The sequence below is a fragment of the Penicillium vulpinum genome, assembly GCF_028829585.1.
Source record: "Penicillium vulpinum strain IBT 29486 chromosome Unknown utg000004l_segment0_segment0, whole genome shotgun sequence".
Classification (NCBI taxonomy): Eukaryota; Fungi; Ascomycota; class Eurotiomycetes; order Eurotiales; family Aspergillaceae; genus Penicillium; species Penicillium vulpinum.
The window spans coordinates 2303390-2323275 of record NW_026643244.1 but is presented as its reverse complement, the minus strand read 5'-3'; the positions used below and the strand labels follow the sequence as shown (position 1 = coordinate 2323275).

Below are 19886 nucleotides of genomic sequence, written 5' to 3'. Positions count from 1 at the left end.
CCATTTTCGCTGACCCGTGGACACAGACGCGATTGACCGGCGCGAAATAGGCACCAGTTCACGTGATTCAATATGAAGTAGGTATTTACTACTCAATAGCGGACCTATAGCCAGAAATATATAATTGAGGTTTAGTATTCTGTTAGGTATAGGTAGTTCTAATTATATATCATCATTCTATAACATATATTCTGCACTATATGGCTTCCAACAAGGATAGAACTAGCATCGACAATGATTCCTAAAATGGAAATAGTGTGTCATGTGACTTTCAATTTCCATGGAAGATCAAACACATGAAGTTCGAAAACAATAGCCTCACAATCCGCCACACAGCTCAGTGATAGACTGTCAGCCAACATGTGGAAATCTGCCCTCCCAACCTTCGTGGCCGACCTCCCCCTCCTGCAGACCGGCCGCTGCCTAAGCTGCCAATTCCGCAACCCAGCAACTCTCTCCCAGCTACGGACCAAACCCTTTTCTCTACGCCAATATTCCAGCAAAACTGATAAGCCCATTGAGACCAAAGATCCCGCCCCGGTGAAACGAAACTTACGAAACGAGGGAAGCCGCCTATCGACTGCTATCGACTTCAAACAGAACCAGTCCTCCAAGGATGGACCTCAACCCGGCGACGCAGACTTCGTTCCTCCGAGCCTGGACCGGCCTATCGGTAGCCCACAAGCACCATTAGAAGGACAGAACACAGGTATTGACACGCGCTCGCTGCGCCAGCGGCGCGACGACTTTACGAACTATGACCGGCACATTAAGCGGCGCAAGGAATTGTACGAGCTTGCTTTCCTTTTCCTCTTCCGGATAGACAACAAAGCTTGCAAAAGCAGTACTAACAAACAATGGCAACTCACAGGACAAAACAAGTCGCCAAGCCGTATTTCCGGGAATGGTCCAATCTCCGCTTCGCCGAGGGCAAGACCTTCGTCTCGAACCCACGGCTGTTCAAAGCCGAGAAAGCCCTTTACTTCCCGAATATGCACGGCATAACGCTAGCATCGCCCAAGGATCCACAGAACACGACAACGCAGCTGCGCGGCAGCATCTCCGTCGTAAACTTGTTCTCTAGTATGTGGGCTGAGAGCCAGGTTGCGACTTTTACGGGGCCGAAGCAGAATCCGGGACTTGTGGAGGCGTTGGCCAGCGGTGGAAGACTTGTGCAGAGGATCGATATCAATCTCGAGGAGAACCGGTTGAAGGCGTTTCTGATTAAGACGTTCATGTGGCGGATGCGGCAGAAATTGCCTGCAGCGCAACATTCACGCTACTTCCTTGTGCAGAAGGGTTTCGATCAGGCGCTCAAGGAGACCATTGGAATGATGAATTCCAAGGTCGGTTATGTCTACCTGGTTGATTCGGAGTGTCGCATCCGTTGGGCGGGGAGTGGACCAGCTGAAGAGTCTGAGTTGCAGGGGCTTAATACTGGTTTGCGGAAGCTTATCGAGGAGAAGAAGGCCGCCCTCCGAGCACAGGACCCGTCTCGCAAGTACTAATTGAGGCTGAAGTGAAAAGGATTATCGGAACTGGAGCCTTGGATGTGATTTTATTCCGCTCTCGGTTGAATTTGTACATACAATAGAGAATCTGTATAATAGAAAGTATAACAAATAGGCGCCTTCAAGACCCTGTTACGAGAATTATCATCGATTCTGTCCTATCCCCCATCAAGAGGGACTCGGAACATGCCCAAACCCAAACGCCTTCGACAAGAGAAATCCACTCGCTGGAGAGTAGCAATCGGCACAAGAACAATAAGACATAAGGGGCGGTGATATAACTAACCTGCCGTCGGAGCCTCGCATTCATACTTTACCGGAAGAAAAGCAACATTAAAAAGCAGAAGCCAATGAAGCATCCCAGGATAATAGCATCCCGTCTCTTCTTGTTTCCAATCTTGCCAATCAGATAGTTCATACCAGGGACATTTCCCGCAGCACCGACAATGCGCCGATTGATATTGGCGATTGTCTCGCTCTGGACACCGAAGTTCTCATTGATGGCATACGCCTGGCTCAGCACGCCGTCCATCATACTGTGGCTGTTCTCGACTCGGCCCCGCTCTTCGAGCATATACTCGGCCTCGGCGGCGGCGGGGTTGGATGCACGATAAGAGTCGATGTCTGAACGGACATTGGAGAGTAGGTTTGCGCGGTCGCGTGATTCAGCAATGGCTGCGGTCAGACGTTGGAGCTCGCGACGATGGTCTTGCAGTACTTCGCGGTGGCGGGAGACATTGTTCTGTTTTACGGCGGAGGAGGTGAGGGTGGCTTCGGAGTCGAGGAGACGGCATAGTTGGGCAATGAGAGTCTCACGCTGTACAGAGGTCGATTAGCTCGGAACTTTTTTTTTCCTGTTGAATGTTGATGAATGGACGTACTCTTTCGAGGAGGCCTTTCAATTGCGATTCAAGTCGTAGCTCTTCCTCCGTAGGTGATTGTGGAGGTTTGGTAATTGAGGCAAATTGTGAATAGGTGTGGAAAAGGTTCTCGGTCTATCGGTGTGTCAGTTAAACATTGGTATAGAACCCCCAGTGACGAGATATTGGTACCTGAGTTTCAAGCGACCGTGCTTGTTGCCGGAGCTGTGTCCATCCGGAACCAGTTGAGGTTGCCATAGCAGGCAGAAAGTATGCGGAGTTTGAAGATGCAGTCACTAGATAAGTCTGATTTGTTTAGGAGGTCTTCTCAGTCCAAATAATCAACAAGTGCAAGGGCCGAGGTGCTACCTGCTTGTCTACGTAAGTGCCAGCCCATGACGGGGTAGAGCGCGCTAACCTTATATAGTAAGTTTATGCCCCAGAGCCCAGGCATTAAAACGCCGGAAACTTCAGGCGTCAAATTAAGGCATTAGTGCCACCGTATCACGTGCACCCGCTAAAATCACAAATTCGCTTAGCCCTAGTCCCACAACCAGTCGCAAATTGACACCCGGACATCTTCAATTCTCAACGTCGACAACCCACACAATTCAACGCCACCATGGTATGTAGTGCTGTTCAAAGGCCCTGATATCAAAATGCTGATGAATCGCTCTTTTTTCGCAGTCGTCCAAGGTCAAGGCTGGTCAGCTCTGGGGCAAGAACAAGGATGAGCTCGCCACACAGCTCGAGGAGTTGAAGTTGGAGCTTAACCAGCTCCGCGTTCAGAAGATCTCTTCCGGCGCTTCCTCCAAGACTCAGAGAATGTGCGTATTCGACACCCCCGATATTTGATTTTTGTGCGGAAGGAATTTGAAGATTTGCGGCATGGGAACGATCGACCCCGGGCAAGACAACATACAAGAGGAGGACTACGCCAATACTTCAACCAAGGGATCGAACGAGGAAGAGAAGAATTATACGATCTGCCGCAAAGCAAACGATATTGGGATCATCGATATTCGAGATTTGATGCTGACTGGAATTTTTTTTTAGCGGCGAGGTTCGCAAGTCGATCGCTCGCGTTCTCACCGTCATCAACGCCAACCAGCGCGCTCAGCTGCGTCTGTTCTACAAGAACAAGAAGTACCTCCCGCTCGACCTCCGCCCCAAGCTCACCCGTGAGATCCGCCGCCGTCTCACCAAGCACGAGCGTACCCAGACCACCGACAAGCTCCGCAAGCGTGCTATCCACTTCCCCCAGCGGAAGTTCGCCGTTAAGGTATGATACTCCGACAATCCTGGGCAGGCAATAGGTGGAATGAGGGTTCATAGATTTTTATCCTTTGCTCTCGCCACCAAGAACCTCACCCATCAGACGAAACGAATCAGCCGAACAGAATACTGATGATCTATTTCAGGCTTAAACGCAGAACTTGTTAGGATATGGGAGTTTTGTGGGAAGACGTTGCTGGCCTTGGACATAAGCAGGACGTGACTGTGGATCCGAAAGCTTGTGGAGGGGTCGGTTTTCTCTTTTTTTTACATCCAAAAAATGGAATTTGATTATGTATCTAAATAGGATGCAAATCGACTCTTGACATGACATGACCTTAGACATTCTCAAGATTCCTTGCTCTTGCTCTCATGTAAGACTAGTGAACATTCCAGTTGTGGGATGATCTGCCAGACTCGATGATGTACATTTCTACAATATACATTGAATGGTCTGCATTTTTAGTCTACATGACTCAACTACAAAGCAAAAATAAAGTCGAAATAAGGATATATAGCTATAATCAACAAATGAATCTAGATGCAAAGACCTCCCAATACCATACCACCCCACAAGTATGCCCGAGATTTTTTCCAAAAAACTAACAGATCCTCACATCCTGGATCAGCCAACACAAAATTGCCTTCCGTTAAAGCCAGAATGCGAGGCATGGTATCGAATTTCAACGTTGACCGATGTTCTAAGTCTGGCCAACCCTGTTGCCATTGCCATTCGCACTCGCAGTCCTAACCCCAGCATCCCCAGTATCCGTCTCAAGAACCCACATCCCCCCGCAAAGACAAGACCGCAACAACCCTAGCTTAGCAATCATCCTGAACGAGAGAATTGACCTGGGCAGATTCGTATCACCAGAGACCTCACAGCAGCGCGCACACCTGCGCTTTTTCAGCGATGCCACACGACCATCATTCCCCAACGGCAACGGCGGACGCAGCGGACACTTTTTAATGATATCGACCTCACGCTGCTTACGGTATAGCGCTGTGCGTCGGTCATTCGCAAAACCAAGCCAGCTATAGTCCCCGAGGTAGATGCCCATGCGGTTGATTTCTGATCTGAGCGCGGGGACTGTCTGCCGTAGGAGGGTGGCCACGGCTGTGGTGAGGACTGGCGGGATGCGCGCATTAACCAGCAGTTCCTTTTCCGGGCCAGGTTTTTCGGCATCGCCGAAGCCTGCGCCTTGGTAGGCGTGCTTCACGGCTGAATCGACTCCTGCTAGGAACTTCTCGTACACATCAATCCGGACTGGTGATGATTCCAGTACTTGACAGATCTCTGTGTAGTAGATTCGGGAGTCGCCTAGAAGAGAGGCGGGATTTGCGCTTGTGTAGCCAGCATGGACGCCGCGGAGCCCACGGCAGATGAAGCGGAGGAAGGCGCGAGACATGCTTGAGAGGAGTATTAGGAGGGGGAGGGAGGATGAGGCTTTCACTATGAAGATAGTGAGATGAGTGGGCTTGAAGCTGGGGTTTGTAATGGGACGTTCCTTACATTTCTGCGTGAATGCTTCTGAATCATTGAAAACATCTTCGAAATCGTCGGCCATGTCGAAGATTTCATTTAGAAGAAAGTGGGAGAAGTCCAATGTCCATTTGGCGTTACCCAATACCATGCGTAGAACATCTTTTGTTTCGATTAGCAACGGATCACAATAGCCGAGCTAGCTTTCTTTGAACTCACATGGATCATGCGATTCGGTCGGTCCCACTTTATTATACTGGAAGAAGTATGCAAATAGAACCGAGGCATGTCTGAGTTGGAGGCTTGCCCACGGCACGGTCGATGAGAGGTTCCGGCGCTTGAGTCTCCCTTTGAAGCCCAATCCGGCCTGTAAGCTGAGACAACGGGGTATGTACGGGTGGCTCATGAGTTTGTCCTGTTCGGCTGTGAAATTGCAATTAATCGGCAGTGCACGATACACCTCGCTGATGAATGTGGTTTGAGCCTCTTTGGGGGTTGTCAGCGGACTTGATGAAAATCTATACGAAGGTCTTCAAAGCACTCACCTGGTGATAGCTGCCTGAGAGCAAGTATGAGGATGTCGTCTGTATTGATATCAACTCCACAGCCTCGACTGAATGCCAAAGTCAATGCCGCAATGGCCACAGAAAAATTGTCTTCATGTCTCGGTCAGCATTGTTATTTCATACAGGTGGTCTAATAGATAATCTAGAAAGCACATACTCTCGTCATAGATACCATCTGTGGATCCAAACGAATGCTCCATCACCCTCAATTGCATATGTCCGTCACTGTCCAGCGTAACGGCAAGGCAAGCGTTAGGAGAGAAAGCAATGTGAAGGCCTATCCGTGTCAGTCCTCGCCACATATCCGAAAGCAAGATGTATCAGTTCCAGACATACCTGATCTTTCGAGTTGGAAATGGAACCCGGCCTGGGCCAGACAAGCCACTGTGTTTGAATCGTCAAGACCGTTCAAAACAGTCATTGTCCGTGTGTCGTAGCATGTTATTGAGCTGTCGTCATGACTGACAGCCAAAACTGTTCCATGCTCTATTAGATCGACCGAGACAATATATTTCTCGCAATAAATGTCCTCCATCCTGCGTAGTTCCATTTTTGGCTGATGATAGGTCAGTTCCGATTCGACAGGACAGACAACCCCAGAGAAATTCGCACCTTTGCTTGAGTGTTGCTTTTTTTTGACGTCACCTCGTCAAACTTAGGATGAAGGGTCTGCGGTGCAGATTCCAAATGCCACCTGACTATCACGCTCGGCGGACCTTGCTGGTCTGGATAGTCATGTATGGCATGGAGGGGCTTCGATAAGACAGCCAGAATCCAAGGATTGGCAGTGGACCCCGCGGGGCTATCAAACTGCCCCGGCATGATCTCTAATCGTGTCAACGAGTATACCGAGTTCAAAAACGGCAAAGACTGATCGGAGTGGTCCGGCCCACGGTTGATGTTCAATATATTGCTGGGCATGTCGACCTTACAGTGGATTAAACGGAAGCTGGGAATAGGAAATTGGCCAGGCGGTTTTCCCTGTACTGCCTCCCATTGTGGTGGGTTCCAGGTAATGTGCACTCTATAAAGACACATCTTCTGGCATGCGGAGTAGGTGGAGAGAAGGATCCCAGCTGTTTCAATATGTCAGTGACGGCGGGAAATGGAGCCCCGACAGAGAGACAATACCTTGTGTTGCGGTCATGGATGCATGCGTTAATAGTCTGTCCGAGTATCCTGTGTTCTTCAGTTCAGTTGGCAGCTCAGCCCATTTGCTGTCAGGGTTTTGATATATCAGCTTTATCTGGCCGGCTCTGGTCACACATATCAATGCGGCTTTGTTGGCTGGGTGGAATGGCCCGATGGGGCGTCGACGGAAAGGCGAGTATGCCCATCGACCATTCACCTTAGCTGCTTGATGAAATGCATGCACCTATATTTTGCCATGTTAGAATCCGTTCGCTCCTATCTTGATAATGCTAAGGGGGCTCAACGCACATAACGCTGGGAGTTCAGCCACATCATTCCAACAACCTGGCTGCCATCGTCGCCGGAGTCAAATGAGGCCTGGCGCAAGCTTGTGATACTGTTCAATGCAATAGAAATGGAATAGATTGATATGCGACCAGAATAGTCAACAACGGCCAGTTCTGAACCGGCCTCATTCCATGATAAATGGGCCAATTGATTGCCATTATGGGTCTCCGAGACTGGGGCTATAGGTGTCTCTTCCCCAAGCAACCATTTACCATCTGATGGACGGCACTGGAGATGACGGATAATGACCCGGAGTCCGTCTGGGGCAATAGATGCAATACATCCTATCCGAGACCAGGCAACTTTCCTAGAAGGTTGTTAGTTCTTGGAACATAAATGTGGAGCATTCTTCCAAGCTTACTGGCAGCACCCTAATAGACGCATTTCATCTAGGCATTGCGCTAAACCTTTGATTGGGGAGGGGGCCGGCAAGCCCAGCTCCAGGGAGTTGGGTTCTCCAAAGAGATCATCCACATTGATACCGTCTTCCATGATCAAGGGCATAATATTTGTCGGAACACCAGTCAAGTGTTTTTGATAATCAGGGAATCAATACGGCATGGCTTCATAGAGTTCCCCGGACCATTGGAATATCAGATGGCTTTATTATTATTTGGTCAAGAAAGGGGGAGGTTGATTCCTGAGATCGATGCCTAATGTTCGAAGAGATGTTCCAAGTACCAAAGATGTCACAGTCAATGCAACAGTTCCAGATTTCAATATGAGGGGGAGACCATAGACCAAACCCAGATGGCTATGCCGTCAGCGCCTGGACCTCCAGGGACCAGTGGATTTCACTATTGCTTAGTCAGGCCTCGTGACATGGACTGGGATCAGGTGACAGGTAGCCCTGCCAACGATAATTGACCAATCAGGGGAGTATCAGGTGATCCACTATATAGCAGAGCGAATCACCGCTAGTTCCTTGAACTGTCAAAACATGAAAGATAGAAGAAAAAAATGGGAGGAAAAATAAGAGGAAAAATAGGAAAAATAAAAGAAAAACAGGAAGAGCACAATAGTGAGATATTAAGGTCCCTATTAGAGAGTTAAATGGCAATTGACCATTCTAAACCCTACAATCAATGGGGGTTTCAAAGAGATGTATCAAAGAGCCAACGAACCAAAGAGACTATTACTGGAACTATTTCCCTCTTTATTCCGAAGTATATGCGTAGTAGGGAGTAGTCTTAAACCCACAACCGTTTGCATGTCGCATGTTCGCATCAAAACAACATCGAGTCCCACCCTTTCTGGTCATTTCGGTTCAAATCAATTTACTTCAACCACATTCCTACGGGAATCCATACCATCGGCCCAAAACAAAGACTGTTTTTCCTGCGGGCCCTTTTTGATTATTTTTTTTTCTCCGGCCCATAGAGTCCTGATGTGCACGAGTTTCATTAATGCCCTTATCCCCCTTCTTCCCCCCAACGCTGACCTCATCGTCAACTTCCTACACACTACCTACTCCTACACTGCTATTCCTTTCTATCTTTCTTCCATCTTTCTCACAGGTCTTACACGTCATTGATCTTTATTGGTCTATACTCCCTGAACACATATGATTTCTCTTTTCGAGGTTTTCTATGGTCTGTGAGCAATTTGGAGATTTCACAACCCGGTTCTTTTCGCTCCGACTCCCCCTGGGGGTGGACATTCTCCTACGCGGTTACACCTTTCAGCCCAGTCGCAACTCCCACGCAGCCATGGGAGATTTCAATTTCGATTGTTCATCTGATGAATCGGATTTGAGCTCCGTACCTCCATCACCCATAGCAGAGTCACTGGAGCCAGCAGAGCGATACCCAACGCCTTCATCCCAAGAGGGAGCTGAGTCTGCTGAGGGTTCTGCACGCCAAGCCCGTCCCGCAAAGAGGAGACGCAACCCCTTACCAAAGGAACGGACCACTCAATATCTCGATCTATCCAAATCTCTCTATGAACAAAATGATCAACATAATTTGCTTGTTCAAACTCTGCGTCACCAAAAAGACATTGTCGTCATCGCCGGCGCTGGAATTTCCACGGCTGCGGGTAGTAAGTTTCTGCTTTGGGATTCTGCCGGATTTGAACCAACTCTTTAACACTACACATAGTTCCGGACTTTCGCTCCACAGACGGCCTCTTCAAATCATTGCAAAAAAAACATAACCTAAAAGCATCCGGCAAGCTTCTCTTCGATGCTGCCGTCTATCAGGATGATGCATTGACAGCGCCATTCCACGAAATGGTCCGGTCGCTGTCCGAGGAGGTTGCCAATATCAAGCCCACCGCCTTCCACCAAATGCTTGCCCGATTAGGTATCGAGTCTCGCCTGAAGCGACTTTATACCCAAAATATCGATGGCATTGAAACCTCTATGGAGCCACTGGCAACTGAGGTCCCACTTAATATCAAGGGTAATTGGCCGGTCACTATTCAACTGCACGGCAGTATTGAGAAGATGGTATGCCAGAAGTGTCGCTACCTTGCCGACTTCAATCCCAACATTTTCACGGAAGCAGACCCGCCCGCTTGCGATGAGTGCTCCTTGAACGACATAAATCGCCAGGCCGTCGGTCAGCGGAGTCACGGAATCGGCCGCATGCGCCCGCGCATCGTCCTCTACAACGAGCACAACCCCGACGAAGAGGCAATTACCTCCGTGATGAATGCCGATATCAAGTCCCGTCCTCGCGTGCTTGTTGTCGCCGGTACTAGCTTGAAGATTCCTGGAGTCCGTCGACTCGTCAAGAGCTTGTGCACAATGATCCGCAGTCGTAAGGATGGCGTCACGATGTTCATCAACAATGAGCCACCAAGCGGCAAAGAATTCGACAATTGCTTTGACTTGATCGTCCAGGGGTCATGCGACGAAGTTGCACGCCAGGTTAACCTGAAACCGTGGGAGTCGAAGGACCTTACCCCGTACATGTACGAATGTTCACCCGAGCCCATTCCCCAAATCTTCAATTCCAACGACATCTCCGTTGTTGTCACACCGAAAAAGAGACCTCGCGCAGATACTGGTCTCGCAACACCTTCTGCCAGTCACGACGAGAAGCCCGCGAAAAAGCTGGTCACCAAAGTTTCAAAGCTCAAGCTCGCAAATCCAGCAAGCAATGGGCGATCCATCAAAGACGTTATCAACAAGAGCGAGAAGCCTACTACTCGCAAGCCTACCTCCAAGTTCATCACCAAGCCCGCCCCCAATCCTCGTCCCAAGAAGGCTGCAACAACCGCTGCCTCGAAAAAGCGTGCCCCGGTCAAGAAGAATGCTACCATCACTTCATTCAGCAGCAACAGCCGTGTTACCAAAACCTCTCAATCTGCTGGCAAAATTGGCACAACGGTCGATGTCAAAGCCATGCAACCGGTTCCAGCGGGGGCCCCAAGGAACAACGGTACTCTGCCCATCAAAGCAGAGCAACCCGAGAAAACAGACATCATACTCGACTCAGAGTCTCTTCCTCAACCAATGGCTTCCTGACTGCTTTGTGTTCCGCTCATAATATTGATATTCTACTCTTTGTCGCCTGCGAGTTCATGACATGATGCATGGTTACCAAGACGGCGTCCTTTGGTGTTATTTTCTTCGTCCTTTCCAGTGTCACCTTCACACTCCTCCTCTGGAACTTTATCTCTTCGCTTGTGTTTACATACTTCCTCTTCGTGGACTGTATTCCTACTTGCATCATCTGCGTTTGCTTTAGGTTGATGATTGCTGCTGTCCTCTTTTCGAAAGATACCATTGATAGACTACGGTTTCTCGCATGGGCTGGCTCAGGCGTTTTTTTTTCGGGCAAGAAGCTGGCTTAATCCGGCGTGATGGGGTTTTCTTGTTTCAATTATTTTTCAATTATTTTTCTATTCTTATTTTCACTCTTGCTAATCTGTATGGATGTTTATATGTGGGTTATCTAAATGGTATATCCCTAACTTAAGTCTCACTTTACACCATTTTTTAGGTGCTAACTTGTTTAATCCATTTTCCTTGCTCTCGCGGGAATATGTATAACCGATCTCTCTTTCTTGTTCCTGTAATCTTTGATGCAGTAGGGCATTTGGGGTTGATATAGAATATATATTTATTCAAACTCCTGCGCAACTATACCTCATGACAAGGATTCCCATACATATATGTTCTGCACTTCATACAAGTTTACGTGCCATCTTCGACTGTATTCCAAACATATATCAACAGAGCGCAGCATAAAATCCATTCGTCATTATGTGTGTGTATAGTACAGCAGAAACATTCTTTCCTTTCGCCAGTCAACCTCTTCCAATACCATCTAGGATGAGTTGTCCTTAGCTCATCCACATATATTTCTTTGACATGGCGTAGATATTTAGCCCAACCCAAGATCATCCCGCAACTGACTACCAGGCCCGTCCTCATCTTCGTCTGTCTCCTCAGCATCAGGATCATAAGGCCCCCTCCTTGTACCAGGCTCACGGTCCAAGTCCTCCACATGCTCAAGGTTATCCTCACGCGGACCATTTTCCTCCTCCTCTTCATCATCCTCACTCTCGTCCTCTTCTTCCTCTTCCTCCTCGACGTCTTCCTCTTGAGTCTCATCCCCATCATCGCCAGCAGGCGCACCAACATGTACCTCCACATCTCCGGCCCGCTTCACCCTCTTCGCAGGATTATCAAGCATCTCGGCATCACCATCGGCCTGAGTCGCACTCTCGCCTAACGCATCCTGCGTCGAGCCATTCGCATCAGCCTTCTTTGGCTTGCGCTTCCCGGCTTTGATTTCAGTGTATGCCTCGAGTTCCTGTTCGAGTCTGCCGCGGAAAGAGTCGAGTTCTAGCTCGGAGAGGGCGTTGAAGACGTCTGCTGGTGCGATGGTGCGTTTGAGGGTTGCATCATTGGCGCTAAATTTCATCGAAGTTAGTTCAACATATCATACCATGGGATATATGGAGTAGAGCAAGTCGAGATTAACCATCCCATATTTTGGACAGACTCGAATTCAGAGGCCGAGGACAGCGGGGCAGGACAACGTTAAAAACATACTGTGAAGACAGATAGGAAACAAACACCGTAGCAGCCTTCTGCATGGCCAACACGGCGTCCTTCTGGATTGTCGTATTCGGCGGGAGAACCGACTTGGCAAGACGAATTGTTAGTGAGCGTGGTAGGAGATAGTCCTATAGATTACCGGAGATAGCGTTAGCCTAGCCTTTTTCTTTTGTTCACATGCCGTTTATAAAGGAGATAATATCATTCTGTAATAGCAACGTATGTTTGTGTCTCTTGTCTTACCTCGACACTCGCGCCCGCCTCGGCCCGAGCCTTCAACTGCTGCTCCGTCGCAAATACGGGCTTGTCGGTGTGCAGTGCTGCAGGTGACTGCTGGAGCAGGGAGTCATCTAAATCAGCGGGCGTCACCGAGGACGTGGATTTGCGAGGTGGCATTTTTGTAGGTTCGTAGCGGGTAGGTGCTGGTTTGTAGTTCAAGGGATCGGGGGGTTTGAGAATTCGGGCCCCCCCCTTGGATATCGAATCGAGTTATAGCCTGGTTGTTTCTCTTTTCTCAAGAGGTCTTAGGATTGCAATCAGGTTTGAGCTGTGGTTCTGGACTCTGGAGATGGGACGTTCGGGGGTAGTAGGGAAGACGCGCCAACGCGTTGGATTTCTCGATGCGCGAGTGTGGGGGCTTGGCGGTGATGTCTACATGTAGGTATTATACTCCGTACTTCAATTTATATTTATATCTTCACTTCTACAATAATATGCAGTACGATTTATGTATTTTTTGGGGGTTTATTAATGGAAAAGATTCATTTTTACTGATGTTTTTATACCACTGAAATTGAGATCGAACCGAGGGAAGGATGGAATGCCAACATAAAACGCCCACTTTTTGGTATCCAGAAAGATAGAATCAAATGAGATAATGAGTTCATAACGCGAACAAGAAGACCAGCCCTTACTCGGCCATCTCTTCGTCCTCACCTTGTCCGTTGCCCCAGAGACCCTCAATACTGAACTCCTTGGCCCACTCGGTGACAACTTTCGTGGTGTCGACACCAGGCTGAATATCGCTAGCAGGAGCATCTGCCGAGACCACGGGAAGCACGGGAGGATTGGCCCAGCCTTGGATGCGACCATCTCTCCAATCGTTGATAACAGTCATGGCAGCGCTCTCGATGTTGGGGATACCGCGCTTTCCGAGACGGCCACGCTTACGGGCCACCTGGACCAAGAAGTCGGTGGTCTTGTCGCCGTTGCTGGGGAAGAGGGCGGTGATGCCGTACAACTCGAGCATCTTGGCGAGGAGATTCTCATTTGCGGATAGACGCTTCATCAAGAGGTTGACTGCGGGGATGGGATCCTCGATCTGCTTGGGAGGAACTGCGTTGAGAAGAATCAGGCGTGCCTGCTCTTCTTGCTTCTTGTTCTTCTTGGTAGTCTTGTCACTGGAGCTGGGGAAGACGATTCCGGGAGAGTCAATCAGCTTGAGTTTGCTATCCAGCTTGACCTGGCGCAGGCTAGTGGTGACGCCAGCCTCAGCACCTGTTGGGCATGCGTTGCTCGAGCCCTTGTTCAGACGTGCGGTGAGGGCGTTAATGACGGACGACTTGCCGACATTGGGGTATCCAATAACACCGACAGAGATGGCACGCTTCAACTGCTTGGCACCGGCATATGACTTAAGGGCGCGGAAGAGAGTATCAGAAGTACCCTTGACCGTCAATTGCTTGTGGTCGAAGCTGTGTGCGTTGGCAGTGGTGCCGCTGGATGCCTTGAGGGGGAGAGTGGGGAAGGAGCGACGCAGGTGAAGCAACCAGGCCTTGAGCACTGGGGGCGGAACCAGATCGATCTTATTCAAAATAAGAATCAACCGCTTGTTACCGCCATCTGCCATCATGATCTCGCGCTCAATGTCCTTAGAGCGGGTGCCCTCGGGGTCGCGGGCATCGAGCACGTATAGGACGACATCGGCGTTGTCGGTGACTTGCTTGAACACCTTGTCGAATTGGCGTCGCGAGCTCTCCTTCGAGAAAGACTTAGAATTGACCAATGGAGCAGATTCGGTAATAGTTGCGCCGCCCTCCTCATCGTCCTCGTCCATCTCATCATCATCATCGTCATCATCTTCCTCCATCTCGTCTTCGTCTTCGCTTTGGTTTTCTTCGTATTCTGAGGCACGGGCGCGTGCTGAGGCGAGAAGAGCAGCCATGGGGTTCGAATCATTGCCATCGGCATCCATATCATCATCCAACAGCATATCGTTCTCGTCAATATCGACACCCTCAGTGCCACTTTTCGCGGGCAGGCCTTCAGTCTTGCGGGCTCGTGCCTCCTCCCGAATGCGCTGTTGCTCCTCGGCCTTCATGCGCTTGCGCTCTTCAATGTCATGAAGAAGCTTGTCCTTGTTGGGGAAGAGATTGGGAATGCCGGGATCCTTCTTAATCTTTGACCGCCATTCAGGGTTCTGTAGAGAAAATAGTCAGAACCTTCGATCCGAACTGTTATGGAGATCTTGTCTGCGCTACCTTCTTTGCGAGCTTCTTTGCCTTTCTTTGCTTCTGAACAGCAGACTTTTCAATCTTGTGCCTCAGGCGGACGGGAACCCGCTTGGAAGTCTTGCCTGTAGACCGTTAGAATTGCGCCTCAGTACCGCGTGAGCGAGGGGTAAAAAAGAGTATCATACCGAATCCGCTCTTAGTAACCATTTTGAATGCACGTAATTGTTGATCGCAAAAAAGTGCACAGCAAACCCTCAAAGTCTGTCCGCAACGGGAGTAGAAAAAGTTGAGTGCCAAGATTTCCCAGCCGATAAGCGGATTAGCAGTTGGGCCGATCTCCGATAAATTTTAGATGACTAATTATGCGGGACATTTGCCAAATTAGGTAAGTACCCGGCTTTGGAGGGGGATAAGCAATAAATTATTTGATGATGCCTTAGCCTCTATTATCTTGTCTTAAGTTCCTGTTTCTCTTGCTGTTGATACTTCCGAGAAGATTCCCAAGAGATTTCTTCTTGTATTTCACTCAACATCGGCTTCTCATCTACTCATCACTGACTCCGCGCATCTACTCTCCCCGCATCTTCCCCCACCATGTCCTTAACAACAGGATCGTTTTCCGCGCCTGCGCAGGTCCACACATTCGATGGCCTTCTTTCTGACTTCGATGGCACAATTGTGGACTCGACTGATGGTATTTGATCCCCATTCGAGTCCCTCTAGGATCGATTGGAACCAATGCTAACTATCTGGTATCAAACAGCAATCGTGAAGCATTGGCACAAGTGAGTGATGAAGCCACCCCACTATGACCTCGGCAAACAGAATCTCTAACATAAATTCCGCTTCAGAATTGGCGCCGAACTCGGCGTCGACCCCAAGACTATCCTCGCAACCTCGCATGGCCGCCGCAGCATCGATGTAATGGGTCTATACGACCAGACCAAGGCCAACTGGGACTGTAAGACTACCGGACATTCCCAACACCCAGGATCGACCGTAATCTTCGAATATAGCCATAGGGTATATAAACTGACAATATTCCCTCACTACAGATGTCAATGAGATCGAAGGCCTCATCCCCAAACAATATGGCTCCGACGCCGTCGAGATCCCCGGTGGCCGCGACCTCCTCGCAGCCCTCGAGACCTCCGGCGCAAAATGGGGTGTTGTAACATCTGGCACGCGCCCTCTAGTCGACGGCTGGCTGGAAGTCCTTGGCCTCCCACACCCCAAGAACCTGGTGACAGCAATGGACGTGCCGCTCGGCAAGCCGGACCCGCGATGCTACCTGCTAGGCCGGGAGCAGCTTGGCCTTGAAGACTCAACCTCGATTGTCGTCCTCGAGGATGCACCATCTGGTATTAAGGCTGGCAAGGCTGCTGGGTTCAAGGTGATTGCGTTGGCGACGACGCACTCGCTGCAGAAGCTTCAGGAGGCTGGTGCAGATTGGATTGTGGAAGATCTAAGGAGCATTTCAATCAAGGCCGTTGTTGATGGCCAGGTGCAGATTGAGATCAAGAATGCATATCAATAGATGGTCGGTTGTCGTTTCGGTTTCGCCGATTCGCTACTGCATAGGCAGGGATGTATATACTGTTGCATTCGCAGCTGCGTGACGGATTTTTGGGGAGTTTGACGCATAGCCTAAAGGTCTCATGGTGAATGTTTCATGGTTCTTTTTTTTAGAATTAACGTGCACTACATACAGGTTGGATTGGTATGTATTCATATTTTTTTAGGAGGTTGCTATCAACCTTGGTTTGTCTGGCTTGGCAGGGGAGTCGATTTTGTCGAGCCAAAAGATTTGTAAACCAGCGAATGACCACTATCTCGTATTTCCCTGGGAGGCAATGATCACAATTGGTGATGCTGAAAAGGGGTACCTGGTGTCTCAAAAGAGGCAAGCAATCCGGTTATTTTGCTCCCGTCTCAGGCTATGTATGTAGCTACATGGTTATGACGCCCATTGGAATTTTTGTGTAGGGCTGGATGGTCCCCGACCACAAGCACTGGGCTCTACATATCTTGAAACGATACAGAGATACAAATCCCCGAGACAGCTCAGATGGTCCCCGGCCGGGGATCTAATCAGACTAAGCAAGGTGCAAGGTGAGAGATGCAAGATAGAAAGTACGTATGCACAAGTCCCGCATACCACCCACCATGTGGAGATACCAATACCTTAAAGCAGGTATGGAGCTTGCTCCAGCCTTACACACGAATCAGCGGTGCTATCGTTATTGAGTACGGATCCGTTTAATGGGAACATGACTCGTCTAGATGATTCGGCCGGCAAGGATCAAGCTGTATAACTGTTGACACAGTAATTGGACGCCCTGGACCACCATGGCGTCCGTGGCGGACAGCTTCCGGGTATGCAGTTATACAATTAATCCTTGCAGCTCCAAGCCGGATTCTTCGACAGGGCGTTACAGCAAACGGACCTGCTCACATCTGATCCAATCACTTGGGCGAGGCGGGTCGCGAACTACAGTTCATGCACGCCTGAGCCCCTGGGTCGATGTGGAACCAGGCCGTGATCACGGAAATGCATCCCCGGGGATAATGACTTCAGATTTGGAAAAAAAGAATTCATTCCAGATCGGTTCTTATTGGGGCTAGAAGGGAAAAAAAGAAAAGAAAAAAGGGCCTGGACGTTCTGTTGGCTGCAGCTGTATAGGATTCTGCAGCTAACTCTTTCGGGGTAGGAGTTATATGCTCACGAGGATATGGATACTTTCCCTCCCAGCAACATTGGATCAAGAGTAGTGTACTCCGTACGGAGTATAGATTTCATTGGTGAGCCAAGTGGTTTAGAGGACGGACTCATCTACCTAACTGGGAGCCTGGGGCGAGAACGAAGCTCCTCTCCAATTGGTGTCGAGGAAAGACCACCCCTCCGGTGAGAGAAGCATGCAAGGGGGGGCCTGGGTTGCATCCTGCGCATGGGTCGGGAAAAGGTGAGGTTTGGATGCAGACTCCTGAGTATGATCACAATTGACTGGGCCAAGAAAGACGATGGGGGAGATTCGCTCCAATCTGGAGCGGCTCCTCGTCCATGTACCTACTACATTGTACGGAGTACTCTGTATGAAGATGTGTGATGACGGATGAGGGGCAAATGCAATCTCATCACACCCAGGTTTTGTTTCCATGCACTCACTTCCTTAATTCCGATCTGGACCACAGAATGGGGATTCACCGGGTTGAAGGAAGTATCCAATCATGTTACAGACCGTTCCTCTGTGGCTGATTTCGCAGATCACCCTATGAGCTCGAGCACTACGGAGTAGGCCTTACAAATGTGACAAATAATCCCAAAGCTATACACGGGACGCTCGATATAGTTGCGCACCGCCACACTCTTTTTTTGTCCGCGCCACAAGGGAGTTCCGAAAACAGCCGCGGGGATCTATCACATTGACAGATCTTGCAGATGAGCACAGCCCAGCCGCCTGGCTTATGACAACCGAAATACTCCGAGCCCCTAAAATATCCTGGTTGACGAGTCAAGAAACCCATTAAGCCATGTACTGTCTGATCAGGGGTTTTAGGAAGCGGGGATATCACAATCAGAGGGCTGAGAATGATCCGAGCATCCATTGACCGTCAATTTACGAAGGTTTGAAACCCGAGGGATATTTATCACACTGTCGATCACATCCAAGCTCAGGGAGGGTCCTTCGGGGAATTGTGCCTCATTATCTCCTTTTTTTTTTTTTTTTTTTTTTTTGCACACTTGGGACTGTTCGTTGTAAGCTCGACATTTTGTACTGTGCCTTCCGGCATAACGGTTCACATCAGATTCAAACAATAGTCGGATGGGACGAAGGGATCCGTGCGAGAAATAAGTTACAGATCGACCCAGGGGTCGTCATATGGTAGATCCCCCGAATTTTTATTAAGTGCAAAGTACTCCGTAGATCTCTGTGTGCAATATGACCGTAATAGTCTAAATAGTTACTAAGGCACGAGAATGGGTCTTGTTGGACTCCGTACTCCGCGTACTTTGTTTATTACTGTAGCCTTGTAAGGTATACGGAGTAGAAACCATCAAAAATCGGGGATTCTCGGCTGGACTAGAGTGATATCAAAGTGGTCCACGTCCACGCTGTCCGGGTCTGGAATCTCATTATTTTTCCCTGTGATATACTATTTGCGCCATCACCTTTGAACCGCAAAACCATTTTAATCGCCTGGTGGGGCATGATGTGCCAAGACCCAAATGAGCACAATCGTCCGGAAGGAAGGAGTGATAAAGCCATCGGAAGTCTCAGGTGTGATGTGCGCGATACGCGCCCTGATGCACATGAAGCTTGAATTGGAAACCGACATCTTAAAGTTTTTGCATTGTCACTATCACGTACATCGCAGCATTCATTCTAAAGCGCAAGAACAATGGTACACCGCTATACAAAGTTTGAGGGAATCTAAGAGCCACGTTGTGTACTCCGTACGAAGTACGGAACATGAACGACAAAGTACTCCCATATGATCTACCTACTCCGTGGAGCTATCAGTCTCAAACAAGGTCTTTGCTATGAATCTTTTCTCCGGGTCATCTCTCTCCCTGTTGGTAACCACTCCACAACAGTGATCTATATGACTGGCTCATCGAACAACTGGAGCACTGGCGGATTTTTGGGTCAGATCATGTTACCAGATAGAGCAGTCAAACGGGTAGATCACTAAATTCGGGGCACTGAATTGGGAAATTGGGGAAGAGGGGTGCTCTTGTGGCTTATAGCTAGACCAAAGGTTCCGCTAGACCGGTTCATTGTTGCCTTAATTCTCTTATTCCACTATCCATGTGCCGACAAGGTTGGACTTTAGGTTCCTTATGCGATCCTGTCACAGGAAGTACGCGCCTGAGGCGTTCGAGGATCTCTCGACTCCATAGTTTAGGATTTATCCAAAGATCTGGAACGTTTTGTTGTCGATAGTTCTAAAGAGGCCAAGTGAAAGCTTGTGAAATATCCCGTAGTACTCTGTATGAATCTCTGTATGATGTACGGAGTAGTCATCTAACTACCAAATTAAGCGTGTATGAAACAAAGACGTCACAGACAAAAAGATGACCATAGCGTCATGAGCAGCGGTCTCCGGCTGTCCGAGCAGTGAGCATAGGCATATATGTATTTTAAGGGGTGAACAAAGATGGGGCTGCAACCCTCGTGATTTGCCTGCATGGAGCATCTTATTTCAAGACGTTTAGCGCTTGAGCAGGGCCCAACCAGATCCC

The 19886-nt window shown here is 49.1% G+C and overlaps 8 protein-coding genes across 8 annotated transcripts; 4 read left to right on the top strand and 4 right to left on the bottom strand.

The window, feature by feature from the left end:
* Positions 1-360: 360 nt before the first annotated feature.
* N7479_009420 (mitochondrial ATPase complex subunit ATP10) lies at positions 361-1508 on the top strand (the record flags this gene model as incomplete). Its single annotated transcript, XM_057257113.1, has 2 exons — positions 361-788; positions 872-1508. The coding sequence occupies 2 exons, from the start codon at positions 361-363 to the stop codon at positions 1506-1508; spliced, it is 1065 nt and encodes a 354-aa protein (XP_057104571.1).
* A 316-nt stretch (positions 1509-1824) lies between these two features.
* On the bottom strand, positions 1825-2629 carry N7479_009419 (putative vesicle transport v-SNARE protein Gos1; the record flags this gene model as incomplete). Its single annotated transcript, XM_057257112.1, has 3 exons — positions 1825-2328; positions 2393-2506; positions 2564-2629. The coding sequence occupies 3 exons, from the start codon at positions 2627-2629 to the stop codon at positions 1825-1827; spliced, it is 684 nt and encodes a 227-aa protein (XP_057104570.1).
* A 364-nt stretch (positions 2630-2993) lies between these two features.
* On the top strand, positions 2994-3798 carry N7479_009418 (60S ribosomal protein uL29; the record flags this gene model as incomplete). The annotated part of the gene is made up of 4 exons (XM_057257111.1): positions 2994-2996; positions 3059-3198; positions 3428-3653; positions 3793-3798. The coding sequence occupies 4 exons, from the start codon at positions 2994-2996 to the stop codon at positions 3796-3798; spliced, it is 375 nt and encodes a 124-aa protein (XP_057104569.1).
* A 549-nt stretch (positions 3799-4347) lies between these two features.
* Positions 4348-7678, bottom strand: N7479_009417 (mediator of RNA polymerase II transcription subunit 16; the record flags this gene model as incomplete). The annotated part of the gene is made up of 9 exons (XM_057257110.1): positions 4348-5291; positions 5349-5615; positions 5675-5785; positions 5853-5972; positions 6032-6251; positions 6308-6771; positions 6827-7070; positions 7136-7481; positions 7536-7678. 9 exons carry the CDS (start codon positions 7676-7678, stop codon positions 4348-4350), a joined length of 2859 nt encoding a protein of 952 aa, XP_057104568.1.
* A 1205-nt stretch (positions 7679-8883) lies between these two features.
* N7479_009416 (putative SIR2 family histone deacetylase (Hst4)) lies at positions 8884-10646 on the top strand (the record flags this gene model as incomplete). The annotated part of the gene is made up of 2 exons (XM_057257109.1): positions 8884-9214; positions 9274-10646. 2 exons carry the CDS (start codon positions 8884-8886, stop codon positions 10644-10646), a joined length of 1704 nt encoding a protein of 567 aa, XP_057104567.1.
* Positions 10647-11508: 862 nt separating this feature from the next.
* Positions 11509-12584, bottom strand: cbfA (uncharacterized protein; the record flags this gene model as incomplete). The annotated part of the gene is made up of 3 exons (XM_057257108.1): positions 11509-12040; positions 12183-12316; positions 12432-12584. 3 exons carry the CDS (start codon positions 12582-12584, stop codon positions 11509-11511), a joined length of 819 nt encoding a protein of 272 aa, XP_057104566.1.
* A 514-nt stretch (positions 12585-13098) lies between these two features.
* N7479_009414 (uncharacterized protein) lies at positions 13099-14848 on the bottom strand (the record flags this gene model as incomplete). The annotated part of the gene is made up of 3 exons (XM_057257107.1): positions 13099-14607; positions 14669-14763; positions 14827-14848. The coding sequence occupies 3 exons, from the start codon at positions 14846-14848 to the stop codon at positions 13099-13101; spliced, it is 1626 nt and encodes a 541-aa protein (XP_057104565.1).
* Positions 14849-15235: 387 nt separating this feature from the next.
* On the top strand, positions 15236-16178 carry N7479_009413 (HAD family hydrolase; the record flags this gene model as incomplete). The annotated part of the gene is made up of 4 exons (XM_057257106.1): positions 15236-15335; positions 15405-15426; positions 15493-15602; positions 15697-16178. The coding sequence occupies 4 exons, from the start codon at positions 15236-15238 to the stop codon at positions 16176-16178; spliced, it is 714 nt and encodes a 237-aa protein (XP_057104564.1).
* Positions 16179-19886: the final 3708 nt, after the last annotated feature.